The sequence below is a fragment of the Cavia porcellus genome, unplaced genomic scaffold (genome assembly GCF_034190915.1).
Source record: "Cavia porcellus strain 051 isolate PalLab524CR breed Dunkin Hartley unplaced genomic scaffold, mCavPor4.1 scaffold_29, whole genome shotgun sequence".
Classification (NCBI taxonomy): domain Eukaryota; kingdom Metazoa; phylum Chordata; class Mammalia; order Rodentia; family Caviidae; genus Cavia; species Cavia porcellus.
This window is the reverse complement of record NW_026947512.1, coordinates 45,604,189-45,625,837: the sequence shown is the minus strand read 5'-3', so window position 1 is coordinate 45,625,837 and position 21,649 is coordinate 45,604,189. Positions and strand designations below refer to the sequence as shown.

The 21,649-nt window shown below is 47.5% G+C and overlaps 1 protein-coding gene across 3 annotated transcripts in view; it reads right to left on the bottom strand.

The window, feature by feature from the left end:
- Plekha2 (pleckstrin homology domain containing A2) overlaps positions 1-21,649 on the bottom strand; it is a 65,136-nt gene that overhangs the window by 29,978 nt on the left and 13,509 nt on the right. For all 3 annotated transcript variants that reach the window (XM_063240288.1, XM_063240287.1, XM_003462868.5), the window contains exons 2-3: positions 15,922-16,085; positions 1,586-1,642 (exon numbers count right to left, since the gene is read on the bottom strand). In XM_063240288.1, the coding sequence (XP_063096358.1) occupies positions 1,586-1,642; positions 15,922-16,062 (198 nt within the window). In that variant the 5' untranslated portion in view covers positions 16,063-16,085. The remainder of the gene's footprint in view (positions 1-1,585; positions 1,643-15,921; positions 16,086-21,649) is intronic.

Genomic DNA, 21,649 nt, shown 5'->3' with positions numbered 1-21,649 from the left:
CTTTCTGGAGAAATGAGCTCACAGAGTGCAAAGAGGACAGGACAGGAAGGCAAGCCCAGGCCTTGGGCTGAGCTGGCCTGGCCTGGCCTGGGGAGGCAGCCACATTCTTACCACAAGGCATGCACAAATTGCCTGCAGCTGCGCTAGCAGGGGGGCCTCTGCGCCCTTCCCTCTTCCCCTAGGCCATGACTTCTCTGTCTCCTGCACTCTGCACTGCCCACTGTCTTCTGCCTTTGCGGGCTGTAGCTGCCAGCTCTGCCTGGAGCCCACAGGCTCAGGTGGCCTGGCCACTCCTCCTGCAGCTGGGCCCCTCCGGAGAGGAGGAGGAACACATGGTCCCTGAAGTGTGTTACCAGATGGAGAGGGGCCGCTCAGCTCCATGACCCCTCCAGGGGGCCCAGAGGGCAGGAGAAGGTGAGCAAGGACACAGCGGCCCCCAGGAGGCCTGCAGGGAGGCTGCGTGGGGAGAGCAGCCCTTCCTGAGCTGCAGTGCTGGCTGGGCGCCACCTGACTCTCCTCTCTGTACAAAGCGTTCCTCTTTCTGGGGAGGTTCTCAATCCCTAGGCTTTTTATCACTGCTGCATCGCTGAGCACCAGTGGTGGGCTGCTAAAAGTTGCTGAATTCAGCAGTTACTGTGGACGCAGCCCCCATCCCAAATTCTGGCAAAGAAGAGGGGCTGCTCTGCCCCCACTGCAATCCGGACCAGGGCAGGGCCCATCCACTGCTGGCCAAACTCTCTGCCAGCAGCTATCTGGCTGCTGAATTGGATCCAGGCATGTACGGAGCAGCTATTCCCTGAGCTTTCTCAGTCTTTCCTCGGAGGGCATCCTATCCAAGTGGCTGCCACAACCCTGAAATGCTGCAGTTGAACTCTGGGAGAACCCTTTACAGCTTCTGGATTTGTGTTCCTTTTTGTCCCAGTTAGAAAAATGTTTGCAACATCTCAGTCCTACTCCCAGGTTGATTACAATCTACATCTACCATTCCCTTTGTTAGAGAACACCATACACTACCAAAATTTAGAACAAAGTCCTGAAATCCCAAACACTTCCAGTCCCAATATCCCCCATAGACCTGTCAAAGGCACGGTGCCCCGTGTGGGACTACTGGGAGTGGCACAGCCTTCAGGAGATAGGTGCAGTGGAAGGTGGCTGGGAGGTACCTCGGACGGCATCGTGGGTGTCCTCAGCCTCTCTCTCCTCCTCTGTTTTGGATTCCCAGCTACAAGGTAAGTGGCTTCGTTCTGCCATCTACTTCCACCATGATAATATGCTGGCCCACCACAGGGTCCAAGAGCAACCAGGCCATCCCTTCATGGGCAGAAACCCCTGAAACTGAGCAAAGTAAACCTTTCCCTATGGAAGTCGATGATCTCAGGTATTTGGTGCAGGGACAGAGAGCTGACCAACACCAGAGGGCTCCTCACCCTAATCTGCACTCACCCATCCGGCGGTGGGGGTTGGGGAGGGAGCACTGCAAGGCCACAGAGTGTCCCCTGATGCTAACACCCCAAGGATGTGCCACTCACTTGCTCATTTAGCTACTGAGAGAACAAGGATTTCCAGAACACCAGGTCAGTGTTACCTTTGAGATGTAGGTCAGCTGCAAAGATCCAACAGCTCCGGCCCCCACTGCCAGGTTCTGAAAGACACATGTGGTTCACGTTAAGAAGGACGCTGCACAAGGTAGTGAAAACCACAGAAGACACAGACCTGCGTTCAGCTCATGACGTGTCAGCCTCGAAACCTTACTCAGATCATATCCATCTGGGGGCTCACTTTGCTCATCTGTAAAACAGGATGATCACAGCTCCTGAACGACTCCAGTGACAATAACTTGGACTACTGATGGCAACCTGTACTGCTAACATGCACCGCACCCTCCTAATCACAGTGAGTGATTCTAGGACAGCGGTAAATGTGTGCTCCCCCATGTGACTCTCAAGGCTTCAGCTTCCCTTCTGCAGACACAGCAATGACAATACAGGTTGCACCACCCTAACCTGAGATGCTTAGGACTGGAAGTGATTGGGATTTCAGGACTTTGTTCTAAATCTTGGAATTTTTATATATGCAATGAAAAATCCTGGGGCTAGGACTCCAGTCTAAACACAAAATTTCATTTATGTTTCATAAACACATGATACACCCAGCCTGGAAATGATTTTATATATTATTTTTAGTGCACTTATACTGTGATTACAACTAATTCTCATAAAGTTAGGTGTGGAATTTATGCAACATATTACATTCAAAAAGTTTTGAGTTTTGGGGCATTTAACACATTGGATTTCAAATCTAACCTTGGATTCCAGTTGGAAAGATGAGTTCACACATTTAAGAGCCCTTGGAATTATTCTTGGTACATAGAATACTCTAACAAGTGCCAGCTCTTGGATTTTTTCTGCCGACTGTTCTGATTTCAATGGTTTTATCCTATTTTATACCATTTCAAAATTCTTTTCAAAACTGACAGTATACAAACTCAGTAAATACAGTGGTACCTCAGTTCATGAACTCAATTCTCTCCACGATTCTGGTCACAAACCGAACTGGAAGAGAACTAAATCATATATCCCTGAAGATCGACACTGAACCTATCCACTGAATTTGATTCAGTTCTCTTCCAACTGAGTTTGCAACCAGAATCATGGAACATATTAAGTTCATGAACCAAGGCATCACTGTATAGAAATTTAAAAAAAAAAACCTGTTTGTTTATGTCATAGGACTGTTATGAACACCAAATATAACAAATCTGTACATTAAAAAACACGAAGTAAATGCACTGTTAAAATAACAGGGAGGGCTGGGGATGTAGTCACTACCTTGCATGCACAAGGCCCCGGGTTCAATTCCTAGCACCACCAAAAAAAAACAGGGAGCTCACAGGCACCATGTCCAACAATAAATCTCCCCTCGGCATACATACCCTTGGCTTTCTCATCTCTCCATGTAAGGGATGAAATAATTGAGACACGGTGACATTAACACACCATGTAAAGGCAAGGCTAGAAATAACAGATGTGGTGTTTCCAGTGTTTAACTTGGAACCTCCCCTCCATCAACCTGAGGGTCTGCCTGCAGCTCCTGGTGACCTCTAAAGCTGTTGCCACTGGTCTGCCAGAAATATCTGTGAGTCCCCCAATACCAGGAGCTATCGCAAAACAATAAAAGGAGCACACATTATGAGAATTTCATGAGAATTTAATGCATTGAGCTGAGAACTGACAGAGGAATGAGATCACTCCAGGAGAGGCCGGGAAAGTCCCAGTGGGTAGGGAAGAGCCCTCGCCCAGTCACTGAGATCAACACACATGTCAGGAACAAATGCAGCATGTGAAAAGAAAATGGACAAAGTAACACAGCAGTAAAAGGACTCCATCTGCCCCTCTTTCAGTGAGGGAGGAAATGTAAAAACCGCCTTGGATGTGCTCAGGAGGAAGCTCCATCGGTACCAGGCTCACCTAGCAAGCACGGCCCCATCTAGCTCATGCCCAGCCCTGCAAAGAAAGCAAGCAATGAAAGGGGGCCAGGAGTTAGCTCAGCGGCACAGCACCTGCCTGGCAAGTTCAGCGTCTTGAGTTTGATACCTGGTACAGGAAGGAAAGAAGGAAGGAAAGAAAGAAAGACACAGAAAGACAGAAAGACAGACACACGGAAAGAAAGACAGACAGAAAGCAAGCAAGCAATGAAAGCTGCCTCAAAGTACCAAATTAGCATTTAAAATGGGGTGATCCATTTACAATGTCACCCGCATTTGCACACTTTGTCTATTTCATAGCTGCGTTAAAAAAAAAAAAAAAAAAAAGGTATCTCTATGAAGTTGAGAAAGACAGGTTTTGTTACTCCCAAGTCAGACTCCAAAGAGGTGTGACCAGGCCCTCAAAAAGTCAGGAGTGACAGACACTACCAGAGGGGACTGTGACCCGCTTGGCATTCAGCTCTGCTCAGTTCCAGACTGGCGGGCAGGCTAGGAAGGTGACTTGCAAGGCAAGGGATTTGTCCAAGCTCATGAAACTGGCAGCAGAGCCTGAAACCAAGCCTGGTTCTCCTGAATTCCACGCTAATGCCCTGGATGTAGCATGGGGTAATTTTAAAAGCCTGAGCGGCTACAATTCTAGCTGGGACAGTAACATTCCCTGACTGGAGGCAGGGTTCTTTTCCTATAAAATAGAGATAATGAGCCCTGTGTCATAGGGCGGCTGAGAGAATGACATGAAAACACACAGCAAGAGCCCAGTGCACGGCAGCTCCTGGCCCCTCCACCGGGCTAATTACACAAGGCGAACGCCAAGGCTCAGGGCCACTGTTGCATAACCCTCTCCTCACCCCTGATGACCACAGCCCAAATGCCCCCGGGCCCCATCCTGAATGGCCAGTGATGGAGGAGGGCTGGGGAGGCGCGTGGGCACCATCCCACATGTGATGACAGACAGGGCTGCCCACATTTCAACCACTGCACCCCTCCAAGCTCCTGGAGGCTGTTCCACCCACCTCCTAGCCTCGTGCCAGCTCGAAAAAGTGAGGCAGCTGCCCAGTGACCCAGGGGTGCAGTGGGGTCCACGACCCACCCTATCCTTCTCCTGGGCTCCAAGGTAGCCCCTCTTCACCACAAGAACTGAGGAAAATTTGAGGAATGTCTGAGAATACTGCTTCCCTGCCATGGCCCTCCCCACCCAGGAGATATGGAGGGCACCAGAGAAAACAGATTAAGGACTCCTGAGGACTGATCCACGGTGACACTCCAAGTCCACACCAATTACTGGACCCAGAAGACGACGGTGACAGCTCGCTGCCAGGGTGTCACAGAGGTAGCCCCAGACAGACCCTTCCCACTCAAGGAAGGAGCTATAAGAGGGCCTGAGGTGACACCCTGGACATCAGGACAGGAAGCCAGGAACAGGCAGCACCCCCAGAGGGACACAGTGGCAGAGCTGGAGACAGGAACCACGTGCACTGCCTGCTGAGCTCCCCCAGACAAAGGACCTCTGGGATCCTCCTCCAGAGCCTGCCCTGCACACCTGCAGCCTGCCCCGACCCCTGCCTCTGAATTCTTTCTCTGTGTCCAGCACTCACCAGAACCCCTGGGCAGCTCATGTCCAGCTTCACCTGTAGAACACTGAGTCAGAATCAAGGGGATCGTGATCAGAGACAGATCCCCGGTGACCTCCAAACAGGCTCCAGTATAAGGACAGCTAGCTGGGTGAGGTGGCACATAGCTGTAATGCCAGCTACTCGAGTCAGAGGCAGGAGTTCTGCAAGTTCAAAGCCAGCATGGGCAATTTTGTGAGAGATCCCCAGGTCAAAATAAAGTTTTAAAAGGGCTGGGATGTTGCAAATGACTTAGCATGGATAAGTCCCTAGAGTTACTCTTCACTAGAGCAAAAAAAAAACCCCCCAAAACATCCAGCTGTTAATGGGACAAAGTCAAGCCCTGGACGTTGTACTGGTGTTTGCTTTTCTGTGCATTTATGCCTCTTTTTGCCAGGTAGTCAGCACACTGGTGATAGGACAGCACCTGCCAAGGTGAAGACCTCTGGCAGGTGAGGAACACAGAGAGACCTGGGTGGTGGGAACACGCTGAACTTTTATTTATTACTCTATTTTAGTGCTGGGAATTGAACCCAGATCCTCAAGCAACTAAGCACAAACTCTTTTTTTCCTTAACGGGGAATACATTCTGGAAGGCTGTTTATGTGAATCACCTGGGGACATTTTAAAAATTGTGTTTAATTGCTACATTGTCATTACACACCTGAGAAGTACAACGTGACAGTTCCAACATGTGTACAATGTGTAATGCTCAGATGAGAGTAACTGGCCCAGGATTCCCTCAGGCAGTGATCAATTCTTTGTGTGGAGAACAACCAAAATCCTCTCTATAACTATTTTGAAATATATCATTAATTACTGAGCCATAGTTGCCCTGATAAGCATATAATCTGTGGGGATTCCCCATACACACTGGGGATTGAACCCAAAACCTTCACAATGAACTATATCTCCAGCCCTTTGTTTTTTATTTTGAGACAGGGTCTTGCTGAACTGCCCAGGCTGAGCTTGACCTTGAGATCCTCCTGCCTCAGCCTCCCAGATTGCTGGAATTATAGGCCTGCACCACCAGACCAGGCTAGAACCTGGGGAGATTCTTAAAACCAACAAATACTCGGGCTTTGACCCCACAATTTGAAATGATTCCGGCCAGGGTCCAGCACCTGTGTGTGTTCAGAGCTCTTTAGGACACTGCTATCCACCAAGGTGGAGGAGCTGACTGCAGGTCCTGGCTGGCCCTGCTGACTATGTGCAGAGACCCAGCAGCTGGTGCGGGATGAGGCCACTCCCAATCCACAGATGAACCCGGTGACTGTAGCCCTGGCAGCAGTCAGGAAGGAGGAAGGGGAGAGATCAGCAGGGTGAGAAAGGAGAGTCGAGCGTGCCATGCATGGCTGGCAGCCACCCTTGCGTAAGGAAGGCTGTGAATCAGACATAGCCTGGGTGTTTCTTGGCTTGTAAATTTTCTGGAACAATGTAGGCCACAGGGATGGTTCCTGTTCACGGACAAACACTTCTGCAAAGATGCCACCAACGCTTTGGGTTTTGCTCAAGATCTCTTCTGCCCCTGAGAGGGGAGTACACACAGTCTTCCTCTTCCATCACCTAGGAAGCAGGCAAGAGATGCACACACCTCTCACGCCAGTCCTTTTCAAGAAACAGCAGCATCTCTTAAAGTAGAAAATGATGCCTACAGCACAGAGGTGACCAGAAGAGCCGCACCAACCACAGCCACAGAACCTCAGCCCTGAGTCTCCAGTGCTGCCTGTTCACTCAGCACACGAGGACTCAGGGAGGACAGAGCTCATGGAGCCCCAGCTCGGGAAAGGAAGATGCAAACGACTACGGCCTCAAAGACTGCCCTGCACCACTTGGTCGGCTGAGTGCTCTCATACAGTGGTCCTCAGTCCCTTCAGGCTCACCTGACAGACAGGCAAGGAGCTACGGTGGGTCCACTGGGTGATAGGGCTGATTATCAGTGAAAAGTAAATGCAACAGCAGGTCCAGCAGGATTATCCTTCACAAAGCCCTGTTATAGCACCTATGCTGGGGAGGCAGGAGCTCCCGAAGGAAGGGGAGGAGAGACCCTAGCCATCAGCCATCGGAGAGAAACTCAGCAGGCTGGTTCGGCACAGAGGAGGACAAGACCAGATGCACGCGGCAGGCCCGGAGCTGGGCACCAGCACCATCACTGTGAAACACTGGAGCCACCGCTCGGAAGGCAGGCATGCAGACTCCCTGGAAGGAGCTTGCCTACGAAACCAGATGGAACGGCCACCTGCACCGGCAACCCAGCTCTCCCCTGGCGTGAGAAATGACCAGCATCAGGGCTCTGGGCTGGGGGTCGCCCACTACAGCAGGGCTGGCAGGCCTGTCTCCCTCCCTCAGGGCCTTGCTTTCCAACAGAACCTGCCGCCCAGCAGCCGCAGCAGAAGTGGCTTCTGTGTCACCCACTGCTGTGTGCTTAACACTCCCCTCTGGCTGCGGGCTGTACACTTCTTGTGCACACCTATGCTGGTGCCTGCTTTGGGCAGAAGGGGCTGGCGAGGGGCAAGTCTGTGGCACCAGCCTCTTTCCTGACCCTGTACCCACCAGGCCACCCTCTCTTCCACTGCCTCTTCCACACACCCGCGACTCAGCCTCCTTCCCTCGGCTTCCAATGGTGCCATCTGTCCCCTCCCACTTCCTCTTCTCCCCCAGGGCCCCACCTGCACCCTCTCCTTGGCCAACTAAGTACTAAATTTGTAAAAAACTCTTTTTAAAATACATTTTATTACCACATATTAATTTTACAAAATATTGGGGTTCAGTGTGGCATCACACATGCACAGAATGTGTCTTGGTCACTCCTTCCCTTAAACACCCCTTTCCTTTCCCAGACCCGTTCTCCTTGTCCACTAACAGTCTCCTTTCTTATCTTAAATACCTCTAACTTATTAAACTGAAAGAAATATAGCTAGGTCCATAAATTATCCTAATAATCTGTGTCTTTCAACAAATAGAAAATTACTCTGATGTATACTGTTAAAAACTAAGTCGAAGCAACCTAATGTGGTCGAAGGTTATTTTCACCCATATTATTTATTTTAAATTAAGTATTAGTAAAATGCAATAAGGAAATATTTAATTTTATGTTTTCCCTCCCAATGTCCCCTAACAAAGATATACATCTAATATTTTTTATAGTTAGCTAACATGTGAATTAATGCCAATTCATTTTATCAGCTTAAAGAAACTAAATGAAGTAAGTTGAAAATCATCCTGCATTTAAAAAACAACTAGTCGATTACTTGCTGTTTAGAATCAACTAATACTTACCGAGTACTAACACTTCTGAGGACCAGAAATAGGTTTGTTACCTTATGGAATTCTCAAAACCATCATTGGAAGCGAGCAATGGTATTTTTACTTATAGATGAGAAAACTAAGAATCACGCTGACAGGAATTTAGTCAACACCACAGGAAGCAATGTGTTAGTCTGCTGGCTGCTCATTTTCAGGTGACACGTGTATTTTCCATACCTGCATTGTTAACACAATTATTTTGCTTTCTGTGTGTGTGTGTGTGTGTGTGTGTGTGTGTGTTACTAGGAATTGAACCGAAGCCTTCACGCTGAGCTACATTCCAGCTCTTCTTTTTTATTTTGAAACAGGGTCTCATTAAGTTGCCCAAGCTAGTCTCAAACTTGTGATCCTCCTGCTTCAGCCTCCCACAGTGCTGGGATTATAGGCACAAACCCCCATGCCCAGTTTTACATCTCTTTTTCTTATATTTGTGTGACTATAGACAATATTTTTATTTTTATCACCATCACTTCTCTTTTCTAAGAACAACTTTTGTTCCCTAAGGTAATCATCACCGCTTTTGCATAACTTTTTTTTTTTTTTTTTTTTGGTCTTTTTTGAGACAGGGTCTCACTATGCAGTTTCGGCTAGCCTTGGGCTTACTTTGTGGCCCAGGCTGGTCTCGAACTTGCAACGATCCTCCTGCCTCAACTTCCCGAGTGCTGCGATTACAACTTTTCCATAACTTCTTGCTTCTAAACTTTAGTACAATAGATATAAGTGGGAATGTAGAGTATTAAGTAGAGCTCTATTATTCAGGAATTAAAATATAACCAATATACATATTTTAAAAGATATATCTATTAAGAAATAGATACAAGGACTTCTAAAATAGACTTAGATTTAAAATTAATCTCATTAAAGTTTTTGGCTTATAAATTTACCTTTATAACTACAGGAAATTCAGAAGCCTAAACAAGCATGCACGGTAATGGTCAGTTACATATAAGCAAGTACTGAGCTTCTGATATTTCTCTCTACCGTCTCGGTCAGCTGCCACCCTACCGTTTTTTCCTTCCTCTGGCCTCTGAACCTATCCCTCCTTTCAGCTCCCCCACCTTGCAACTGTAGACAGAGCAGGGAGCGCCATGACAAAGTCCCAGCAGTGCCCATCACCACAGTTCTTCCCACCCCACTGTCACCATCAGAACGACACCTCCATAGCGCTTGCGAGCGTCTCACAGCACACTCTTATCGTGGGATACTGAGCTATTTCACCACAACTGTGTCACAAAGGTGGTTAACATCATCGTGCTGTGTCACAGTGGCTCCAAAAGGGGCAGCTCCTTCACTAACACGGTCATCACACTGCCCGGGTTCAGCAGACACTATAAAAACATCACGCGAAGTCCAAGCTGCAAAGCCTCACTAAAACACACAAGAGCCTGCTTTGCCTCAGAGACATGATTTCAACAAGAAAACTTCCCTATAATAAAATAATAAAACCATTCTTTCATATATAATTAGAGACATAAATATATAGAGAGGTACCTATACAGACAAATTAAACAAATGTTAAAGGGTAAAGTCTAAAGTCAAATACAACAACATAATCAAAGGCAAGTTTTAAGAAAACAGAGGAGTCACCACCGTGGTTTTGCGATGGTAAAACTTCTGCTACACTGCGTAGCTCCCTGCTCTTTACCTGCTTGGACTTTGATACCAAGTCATGCTATTAACACAACCGTCTCCAGGTGCAATGCACATTTGAACCTAGGGCTTCAAGCACTAAATACGTGTACTCTTTTACTGAGCTAAAATACCCAGCCCTTAATTTTTTTAAAATTTAGGTAATACTATTATAAAACAAAGGTTGCATAAAAACAGAAGTAACACAGAAAACAAATAAAGCATTTAACATTGACTCCAAAGTTCCATACTGTTTAAATTCTAAAAGTGTTAGTTTAATAATATCTTTACCTTTAGTAGAATTTGCATTTTATGAAAATATAGTCCTCTTACTTAAAAGTTTCTTTGGGAATTTTTTTTAACCCAAAGGACTCTACATTCTTACTTTGATAAAATACATGCAAAGCACTTCAGCAACTCTACTTAACCTTTGCAATGATGTATCAGCACAGCTAGGAAACATACAACCCACACAAATCCATCAATTTAAAAAAAAAACCTCAACAAAAAATGGATAATAAAATAAAACATTTTAAAAAACAAAACTAAAAAACCATGCCCAGGTAATTGCTGAAGATCTGAAGGTTACCACAATGCTTAGACATGCAAAGAATATTTCAGGAGAGCTGCAAGAGATGACAGGCCTGGCCACGCCTGCCCAGGGCCTGTGGCTGGAGGATTAGGGAAGGCGGAGACACTGGCCACTGGGCTTGCTTTCCTGCACTGAATTTTGCACCATGTATAAGTACTGCTCACTTTCTAAAAAGAAAGTTATTTACCGGTTCTTGGCATTTGGACAGGCTGAAACATATAATGCAAAAACCTTGTGAATACTGATGGATTTCAGCCAAACTTTGCTTGAAGAGGCTTCTGGTACAGAAGACACAATTTTTGTAGAAAACATCGACATCGATTTTTGCTCAGATTTAAAACAATAATATGGCTCATTATAAATCACATATTAATAGAATCTCCTCCCACACTTGTGTATTTTTTCCACTAAAATGCAGCCAAATACCCACGTTGTTCTCAACACTGTGAAAGTTCTTTGCCCCCAATATCTGGAAAGAACTGCTTTCAGCTTATTTTAGAGACGGAAAGATAAGAGAGGGAGAGAGGGAGAAAGGCAGGCCAGGGGGCCTTCATTGGAGTCTCGGGTCTACAAAGACAGCTGGAACCTTTTGAGGTATTATGATGATCCATAATTTACACTGTGGTCTTTGGAAAGTACAGTCATCTAAGTATTCTTTTTTAAAAGTACACTTTATATGATAAATCTGACAAAAACAACAATCTAGTGCAATATTATTTCCGTGCCTCTGTTTACCCCTGTTCAAGGCCATATAATCTAGTCGGGCAATTACACAGCCACATGGGCACTAGACAGGTTGAATGTCAGCATTGCTGTGTAACTAAAACCTAGGTCATTACTCTACAGGTCACTGTGATAAAGCGGAGTAGCTCTAATTAAGGAATCTCATCTCCTCTACCATGTTAGAATCCAGCTGCTAGGGGTTGGGATGTAGCGCAGTGGAACAGCACCTGTCTCACAAGCACAGGGCCCTGGGTTCAGTTCCCAGCACCACTACACACGCAGGCACACACACAACTGTGTCACATCACAGTGTCCTCTTAAGGAAAATCCAACCAGTGCTTTGTTTCTAATTAAGAATTATTTGCTAGTACTGCCCAGATGGCAGGCTTTAGAAAGAGGTCTGCAGGCAACATTGTTAACAGTGTAGTATTGTGCACTTCCAAGTGTACTGAAAAGGCAGAGCTCACGTTAAGTATTCTTACTGCAATAAAAAAAAAAAAAAAGAAGCCTGAGTTTGCTCTATGCTTTCAGCATACGGGCTTTTAAATGCATTAGCCCAATCACTGAGCATAATCAATAATGCTGAAACTTTCCATTCAGAGGAGTCCTTCTCAGCTAATGGGTTTCGTCTTCTGTTTGGTGTCATCCATGCCTCTGTGGAAAACTTTGATTCCTTTCACACATCGGTTCTAAACCCTGCCTGACATCCAAGGCTGTCTGGGGTCCGAGCTCTACTTCACGTGAGACACTTCCCCCCTGCATGGCCACCCCAGACACCTTCCCTCCACCCATTACCTTCCCTGCTGCCCAGCACCGCCCACACTGCCCGAGCCCAGCTGCAGCAGCGAATGTCCAGTGCAGCTGGAGCTACAACCTCCCCTGGCCACTTAGGCCTGCGCTCCAGGCCTCCTGACAGGCCCTGCCCGTACAGTACTTCCTTAAGGAAGACCTTGTCCTGGACCTGACTCCCCCAAGGTCTTATCCAGGGGAGCCTCATCTTAAGCATCCTCTGCCACCATAATGACCACTGTTCCCTCTCTTCATCTTCTGCTGTGCTTAAGACAGGCAAGGACAATGACCAAAGCCTGCAAAGCACTGCACAGGGAAGTGACATGCAACTAGATCACTAATTTCAGCCACCCTTTGAGAACTGGCTCCAGGGCCGCAGCTCCGCAAAGGGTATCCTCGCTCTCCCAATCCCATTTGTGCTAACCTTCCAGCTGCCCCCTGCAGCAGGGGCCCTGTCTCGCTCATCTGTGGCTCTGCTTGGTATCTGACACACGGTACAACTTTAGTAGGTGTGTGCTGGGTGATGTGCCAGGCTCCAGGGTTTCCCTCTCCTCAGACTTTCAAGAAATAAAGGGCTAGAATCCGGTGGAGGATCCTCTAGAGCACCCATGCTCCAGGAGAGTAATTCACCTTCCTCAGACACAAACCAACCGCATCATAAAACCCAGCCTTAATCTCATCTGCCAGCCCTGACAGCTTTCCTTGTAAGACTCACCTCCAGGCCCTACAGCCTCCCTTTCATTGAGCAGCAGAGGACTCTGCAACTCCTAACTCCGCAAGCAGAATGCTGACATCCAACAACTGATGGCAGGACTGCCCAAGCCCAGGAGTGGCATATCACCCCGGACAACACAGCAAGAGATTACTGAGGGGATTTAATGAGATAATGTATGCAAAGCACTGTGCACAATTACTAGTATGTGCTAACCACTCAGAAAGTATCTGCTGCACCAGTGAAACAGCAGCAGAGCCCGCAGTAGTGCAAACAGGCCCACGGCACACCAGACAGCTCGAGCAAGCAACATCAGAAACTCAGGTTTAGAAATCTTGCTTATTAATGCCTGTTAAATAACTACAGTGCCACATCAAGGGTCACCTTTCCCTTAAAAGTAAGATGCTGAATGAACAAATGAGTCCCAGTGCCTCTCCCCAAAGGGACAGACCCACATCTCCAGGGTGTCCTGGTCTGTGGGCTGCATTCGGCTTTGTTCCTGGCCCCAGTCTCAAGACAGCTGTGTCAAACACTGTGATAATATATGCAAAGCATACATTGTCTCACTAAGGCCTGTTGCTGACAGTCCCTTTCTCTGGCCCTTTGTTCATTTGGTGAGCAGACATTTACCCAGCGCTCAACACTGCATGGCTCAGAAGCTAAATCAGATGAGCTCTCGGCCTCTGGAACCTGCAGGCCCCAGCCTCTGGTTCTCTTTCTTCATCAGGGTCTGCCTCTTTGGGCCTTTCTCCTTTCCAAGGAACCTAAAGATGACTCTCGTTATCAGCAAGCATGGCAGGGGAACCAGAGCTGGCTGACAGGCTAACAATCCTGGCTCTGCCACTTTCTTATTAACTAACTGGGCAAATTTCTTCCCCCTCTGCTTCACTTACTTGCCTTTAGGATGAGGATGATACCTCCCAGTCAGACTTTCTGTCAGTACGAAAAACAAATGAGTTGTGCTTGGCACCTAGGTACAGTGGTTCACTAACACCATCTAACAATTTACCAACACATCCACTCTCAAGTCCAGAGTGTCGTTTAACCATGAATGCAGTGAAGACCCTAAGAACTAAAGAACTAAAAGGTTCTGCACCGTCACTGTGTCAAGTCTCTTCCTTTGTGGGCATATGCCAAGCCATCTGCAATCTACACCTTCCTAGGAAGAAGCCCTCGCACTGGGCAGGGCCCACTGCTCCAGCTCTAGCCCTGTTCCTGCCCTACCACGGGCAGGAGCAGAGCAAAGCCACACCTGGTGATAAGTGCTGTCTGGTAACTCAGATTCAAAGGGGGTTTCCACAAGGAGCACCCCAACAGCAGGGTCAGGGGTGCTGAGGCTACCCTGAGCAGGACAGGGACAGCTGCAGAGCCTGGCCACAGAGCCCAGTAAGGCGGCCTGAGTCCGGCATTGAACTTAGAGCAAGTTGCACCCTAAGGTGATGAAATCAGGGGCTGGAGTGTGGGAGATGGACAACCAGCGACATCAGAGGGCCCAGAAAGTGTCACCACGGTCCTGGGTGGTCAGTCAGTGCCCTTTGTGGCACAGGCTCTGGAGAAAGGCCCAGTTCTCTGGAGAGGCAGCTGGGCATAGAGCAAGAAAATTGGGTTCAGGATTGTTCAGTGGAGAAGTGTGGTGGGAAGCAGGTAAATGAAAACAAAAATGCATTCAAATTCGCTGAGCTAACATGGCAGGTGAGTGGGTGCCAGAGCCCCAGGGGGCAAAGGCACAGAGAGATCCTCATTCCCAGGCTCTTCCTGGTGACCCAGAATGAAATCCACCAGCAATGAGACCTAATTCCCAGCCCCTTCAAGAGCAGTGAAGAAGACCTTCCACTCTCCTTCCAAGCCCAATGCATCCGCTGAGCCAGAGGTGAGCACTTACACACAGCAACAGCAGGGAGACTGAGACAGCAGGGCCTGAGGCAAAGCAAGGCCCGGCCACAGCAGAGGATGGACAGTGTCCAGTGCAGGATCCAGCCCAAATCCTCAGAGCTTCAAATGACATGAGGCACCGGTTTCTCAGGGACGTGGGGTAACATGGGGGCAGAGCTGTGCTGAGGACCGTCTTCCCGGAGCAAGGAATTTACAGCAGCTGACCTTTTGCATATGTTTTCTGCATCTATCATGCTTTCACTCAGCCATCACATGCAGAAGACAAATGCCAAAGGCCTCCAGAGGACTGGCCGCTTGATAATGACCTCAAGATTCACAGGACTCTTTTTGGCCTAGCACATCTATCCCCCCCGCTCTGACCTTCCTCTCCCCAAGCCCAGAACAGAACCAGATCCCAGCCCACACACCTTCCTCTGTCCCCACTTGGCCAGGATCCCAGCCCTCAACTCCAGAAAACATAACAGAAGCAAAATGAATGAGAGCCGCAGAGCAGCTTCTTCCCAGATTCCAGGGACCGCTAGGCACAGCAATAAAACTTAGGTAGCCTCCATCTCTGCGCTTGACTCTTTAAAGTCCTAACAAAGTCATTAACTGCGTCCTTGCGTAAGTCCACTGCAATGTCTGAAGCTCAGTTTTCTCATCTGTAGTGTCAGGAAGCAAAACCAAGTGAGCTCCAAGGTCACCTCCAAGCCAGGACTCTACTTCCTGATTCAGGAGACCAAAGAAGTGCAACATCCGCCCAGCTCAGAGAATCAGGTCCCATTCTCTCCTCTGGGGAGGGGCCTCGGACGGGAAGAGCAGGAGCAGCCATAGGCACAGCCCCAGGCAAGGACGAGGAAGGACCATGCCCAGCACCAGGCACACAGCACCCTCCTGACTTTTGCAAGGGTTAAATTCCTGCACATGAAAACACACCTGGTGCCAAGAGCCCCCCTCCCGTCCCACCAGCTGAGACAGTTTCTGTTTCTTTATTTCCTTCCCTTTTGTTGCAGGGCAGGGCATTGAACCCAAGGCCTCGTACATTCCAAGTATGCTGTCTACCGTGGAGCAAGCGCTGGCCCTCTCGACAGTTTTCTCTACATGCACAAGTGAGGCCTGTCCGTCCCTGAACCTGTGCTGTCCAGGGTTTGTCCCTCCTCACTGCTGAGCCCCTCCCAGCTGCGCCCTCCCAGCTGCCTCTCACCTGGGGGTTGTCCATGTACCAGAGCAGGCAGTTGGCCTGGGTGTCCAGAATAAAGTATCTCCGCAGAAACTTGCCACTGTGCTCATTCTCCTCGATGTCCAGAAACCCACAGATTCGGTTCTGCCGATCCACATAAGGCATTCCTGGGCTCTGCTCACATCACCCTGCGTAGCAAGAAGGGTTGCTGGTGAGAAGGGGCACAGGGTGGCAGGCTGCCCAGGGCCCCCAGGAACCTCACTTTTGCCCAGCCTCACTCACCCATGAGACCCTCTCCTAGCTGCCACCCCAGCCAGACCCTGGAGACCTCATCAAAGCCATGATATGGACTCAGCCGCTTTCTGGGGCCAAGTATAGCCTCAGGCATTTTACTTAGGCCTAGACTTTCTTCCTTCAGGAGCCTGAGTTCGAATTCCCATTCTAGAAACCTACTAATTGTGTGACCCAAATTGTTTGACCGTTCTGTGGCTCATCTGTACAACAGGGAACATACTAACTCCTACCTCTTCCAAGACTACGGCCATGTGAGTCACACGGTAAACAGTCAGCAGTGGAAGTTATGACCACTACTCTGCACAAAGGCTTTGTGAAGTGGATCGCAGCTTATTTTACACATGAAGAAATGCTCTCAGGATGAATTTAAGCTCCATTTTAAACACCTGGAAAAAAACTTTTCCAGGAACTTGTTTGTTCAGCAAGGGCAGGCCCAGAGTTAAAAGTGAGGGGCTCCTCTGTCTGCCCTGATCATCCAGCGTGAGGGAAATGAACTGTGTCCTCTCAAGTGGACCTCTCAGTACCTCTATTGTGGCTCTGTCTGGAGATCAAATCTTTAAAGAGACAATTAGGTTCACAAGATGTCACAGAGTGGACCCAGTCCCCAGGACACGGTCTTAGGAGGAAATCTGGAGACCAGTGGCCTCAAAGGGAGATGACGCCATCTGCAAGCCAGGCAGAGGGCCTGGCGCCTGGCCTTGCCTCGTGGTCCTCAGGCGGCACCGACTGGGGCCATCCTAACCTCGGATTTCAGCCTGCAGAGCTGTGAGAAGATGCCTTTCTGCCTTTTAAGCCTCTCTCAGTCTGCAGTGCTGGGCCAGGCTGCCTGAGCAGACTCAGCTCTGCTGAGATGCCTTACCACTGAAAGAATGAGGAACCACAAGTTCCAGCCCTGAGCAGGAACTCTGGTGACAGGCGGCAAGCTGCACCTCCAAGCCCGCTGCCGCTCTCTTCGCTTTCCTGTTGACCTCTCTGAAGGGCCGGGAGCCCCAAGGAGAGAGGAATACCTTCCAACGGGCACAGCACCCCACCTACAAGCTCAGGGCAGAGGCAGACAGAGGCTCTTCAGAGTTACAAAGCACACAAGACACTCAGACTCTCGAGAACCCTCATCACAGAGCCCCCGCTGCTCCAACAGAGTAAAATGCCAGGGCCTTGGTCCACTGCCAAGTAGCTGTCTGAGTGCTGGCCAGGGCCATCCCCCTGTGACCTGTGGGTCAGCCAGCAAGCCCAGAGTCTGTCAGCCCTCGCCTTCCAGGCACCAACGAGCAAGCCCTGGAGCCAGGAGACAGTCTGGGGCAGGCGAGCCCTCAGAGGGAGACTGGTAGGTGATCTGCTCTTTTCACTTCCACAAGGGCTATGCAGTGGTGAGAAGCCGCACAAGAGAATAGTGAGGCACAGGCACACACAGGCACACGCACATACACACACACAAGTGACCCTCTCTGTGGCTAAATGCAGGTCAGAATCCCCAAGGGCACAAGGAGCACAGTGGAAAGTGTGGATAGGAGAGGACAGGGTCTGTGCAGAGTCAAGCCAGCCAGGAAGGACACAGAGCTTCAGGGCAGGATGACGAAAATCACTGATATGCTCCCTGCACACATGCATGCGTACACACACACACACCAGGCAGATCCCCTTGATGCCAACCTACAGGCACAGACAGAATGTCTCCAAGCTGCCCGGGTACTGGGTACCGCTACTCAAGCTAACACACACAGACTGCACAGCTGACCGTCTCTGGGCCCAGTGGAGAAGGCAGAGTCCAGCTTAATGCTGGCTTTCAAATTTCACCCTTTTCAGCCTGCAAGATTAATCAACACCTTTCTTTCTCAATCCAGAGGCATCAAGAAGGCATTCTTTTCAAAAGTCTCTGAAAGTCTATTTCGGTTGAGGGGAATTTCCATTCACACCAATCCATGAATAGAAACAGCCCCTCATGGACCAAGAGAAAAGAAAAGAAATAGAACTGTGGCTGCAGGATTGGAAGGGTGACTCCAAGTCACAGAGCTCATCCAGAACGTGGGGGCCGGCGGGTGGGTTGGCTGTAGGAGAACCAAGCATCCCGGAGGCGAGCACACAGAGAAGACGCACACAGCACCCCAAACACAGACCAGGAGCCAAGGCCTAAGTCCCTGGCAGTTTCTTCTGGCCTCCTTTGAATATCCTTTGTCATAACAGAGCCTGTTCTCTCAAGGTCCCCAAATCCCCTCTCCCTGTGTCTTCAACCACGTCATCATCATCTTGCATGTGTTTTCTGGATTTTCCTTGGTGAGAATTACTTCTGCTACCCTCCACAGCCACCACTAACAAGTGGGGAGCAAAGAGGATTTGGCAAGGGGTACCGAAGGGGCAAAGAATTTGGCACACAAACATACCCAGACCTCAGCATCTATGGATCCAACCAACCAGAAATAGAAAATTCTTTTTCACAAATTGTGTTTGTACCAACACGTATAGACTTTTTTCTTATTCTTCCCTAACAAAGACAGTATGATTTACAGAGGCTTTACCCTGCATGCAGTACTACAGGTAATCTAGAGTTGACTTAAAGGACCTTTGCCATGCATAGGTTATATGTAAATACTGTACCATTTTATAGAAGGGACTCGCATATCACAAGATTCTGATATCTGTGACCCCTGCAGATACCCAGGTCAACTCTACAGTCACCTAAAAATTCCCCTACCAGACCTAGGGAAAAATCTGGTCTTTAAAAATATCCTCCAAACTCTCACAACACTCCTCCTATTACAGTTTTAATCAGCTTTTGACTATCAAAAATCATTTACCTTAAATTAGTGCCTGGGGCCTCACACCTATTATGCAGGCCCTCTCTGTAGATCTCCAGCCCCAGACCTTAACTACATTTTAACCTGAGTTCCCACACAGCGTTGCATCCCGCTATCCCACCTCCCCGAAGGAAGCCCTGAGAGAGAGACTTGACAGTGTACCTCCCCACCCCAACCCTGTCTCTTGAGACAACACGGGAAATGTTTACCCTGGAGCAGAGCACCAGACATCTGTCTCTTGCTGGTCCAGTCACTTCCAGCCTGACCCAATGAACCCACCCAGCAAGTCGCTTTCTAGCCTTCACAACATCAGCTCACAAGAATACAGAGACACAGAAAAAAATCTCTGCCACTGCACTCGACCTCCTGCCTGTCCCAAGCAAGCAAAATCTCCCTAGTGTTTTCTGGTTTGGGTACAAAAACCATACCACAACAATGCTGGAATGTTTTTAGAGATCGCTCCAGCCAACAATTTTCACTTTTGCAAGCTTCTTCATGTCCTTATCCATATAAACTGGCCTTTCTCACATTTAAAATGATATCATGAACATTTTCCATATTGGTACACAGTGTTTATAATCATTGTTTTCCTTTTTGAGTGTATCTTTGCAATACTTAATAGGGATGTTGACTTTGGGAACTGGTGCACGCACATAAAACATCTTGATTATTTTTGATCCCATAATCATTATTTTTAATGGTTGGAAACATTATTGCATTGGCTTTAAGATAATTTAACCATTTGTCTGTGATCAGTCTGCTAGGCTATAGCCAATTTTTTGTTATAAATAATGTTTACATTTCATATCTGAGTGCCTTGTTTCTTCTTTTACATGGAGACAGTACAACTTCCAAGTAATGGTAGGATTAGGTCATAGGCTATGATATTTACTAATTGATGAGACCCATTACTTGCTAAAAACATTTTACCTCTTTATGTTGCAACAAGTAACATATTTACCATCACTGTACTCTTACATTCATTGAATATACTCACTATTTTAAACTTTGCTGTCTGAAATACACAATATCCACTGTGGCTGCACATTACTTCATGCTTGTTTTCTACTTCCCTCAGTTTTGATAAAAGCAAGTCAAGAGTATATGTGTACATAATCTCTGTCTGTCTGTCTGTCTGTCTGTCTGTCTCTCTCTCTCTCACACACACACACACACACACACACACACACACACACATTCACAGGCATGCATGCACCAAACCACTATATAGCCCCACATAATTACTAATATTTTAAAGAAAAGTAAATTAAAAAGAGAAAAATTCTGTATGATTCAGATTTCTTCAGTAGAATATAAATTCCTATGTGCTACAAACAAAAAAAAAAGCTAAATATTTAGTTGCATTTTTAAAAAAAAATTTAGTTTTGCTAAAAGTGAAACAAAAAAGTGAGTTTGCATGGTTGTCCATTAATCAACAGCAGCATGTGGGTTAAACGGGAATTAACTGGGATTCCTAGTTCATCTGCCAGAGACTGGACGGAACCCAGGAGCAGGGCTAAAAGCTGCCCACCATGGACAGAAAGATAGTGCTGGGGTGGAGGTGAGACTCTGCCCCAAAAACTTTTTCCAAGATCCCGTTCAATGCCTTAGGTTCCACCACCTGTGATTTACACCAAGAGTAAAATTTCTCCAGGAATCAAGATGCTTATTAAGCTCATGTCACATTATACAAGAGACAGTTGAACAGAGATACTAAAACACCAGAGTATTCCCCCCAGGAGTCAGAAGTACGAGAGGAGAGAAGATTGCTGCTTAAAACAGGCATCATTCTCTTGAAAAACTATTCCAAAGGTCTGGGGGTATAGCTCAGTGGCACAAGTGCCTGCCTGACAAACACGAGGTCATGAGTTTGATCCCCAGCACCAAATAAAGAACAAGAAAAACTATCCCAGGATATGTATATATCCAATCCAGGAGGGTGGGCCTTTCTGGCAAGCAATTGGCTACAAACATTTATGCCCTTTGACCCAGTGATTTTATTTTTAGGATCCCATCCAAGTAAATGCATACAGATTAAAATAAAATGATGGCCACTGCAACAGAATTTATAATCTAAAAACTGTGAATGTTTCAGTGGTGGATAATATCTCAATCAGCTAAGTTAGTATTATGTATAGATTTTCAAATGACTAGGTAGCCACAAAATATCAACTGTTATTATATATAGGTTATAGATGAATTTCACTTATTTCTATATATTTTTCTATATTTTCCAAGTTTTCTACACAGAACATGTTACTTTATTTAGCAAAAGAGAAAGCTATTTAGTTCTACATACACTCCATCCCTAGCACACAAATTCTGAAGCTGAGAATAAATTTCTCAATACCCCAGAGTCTACAAACAAACAAAAACCATGCCTAAATTAGACTGGAAATTGAACCTAGAGCTTTGGTTCTAAGCTGTATCACCAGATCTTTTAACATTTTTTTGAGACAGGCTTGCTAAGCTGCTAAACTGTCCAAGCTGGGCTAGAACTTGTTATTCTCCTGCCTCAACCTGCCAGTGTGCTGGGTTTAAATTACCATTCTTGTAAGTCTTTTCTGGTGTTTCAAAAACCCACAGCTCATGTCTTACACGCTGGCAGATACCTGTCCAAAGGACTCTGCGCCCCGCAACCTACTGACTTTCTTACTTCCTATTAC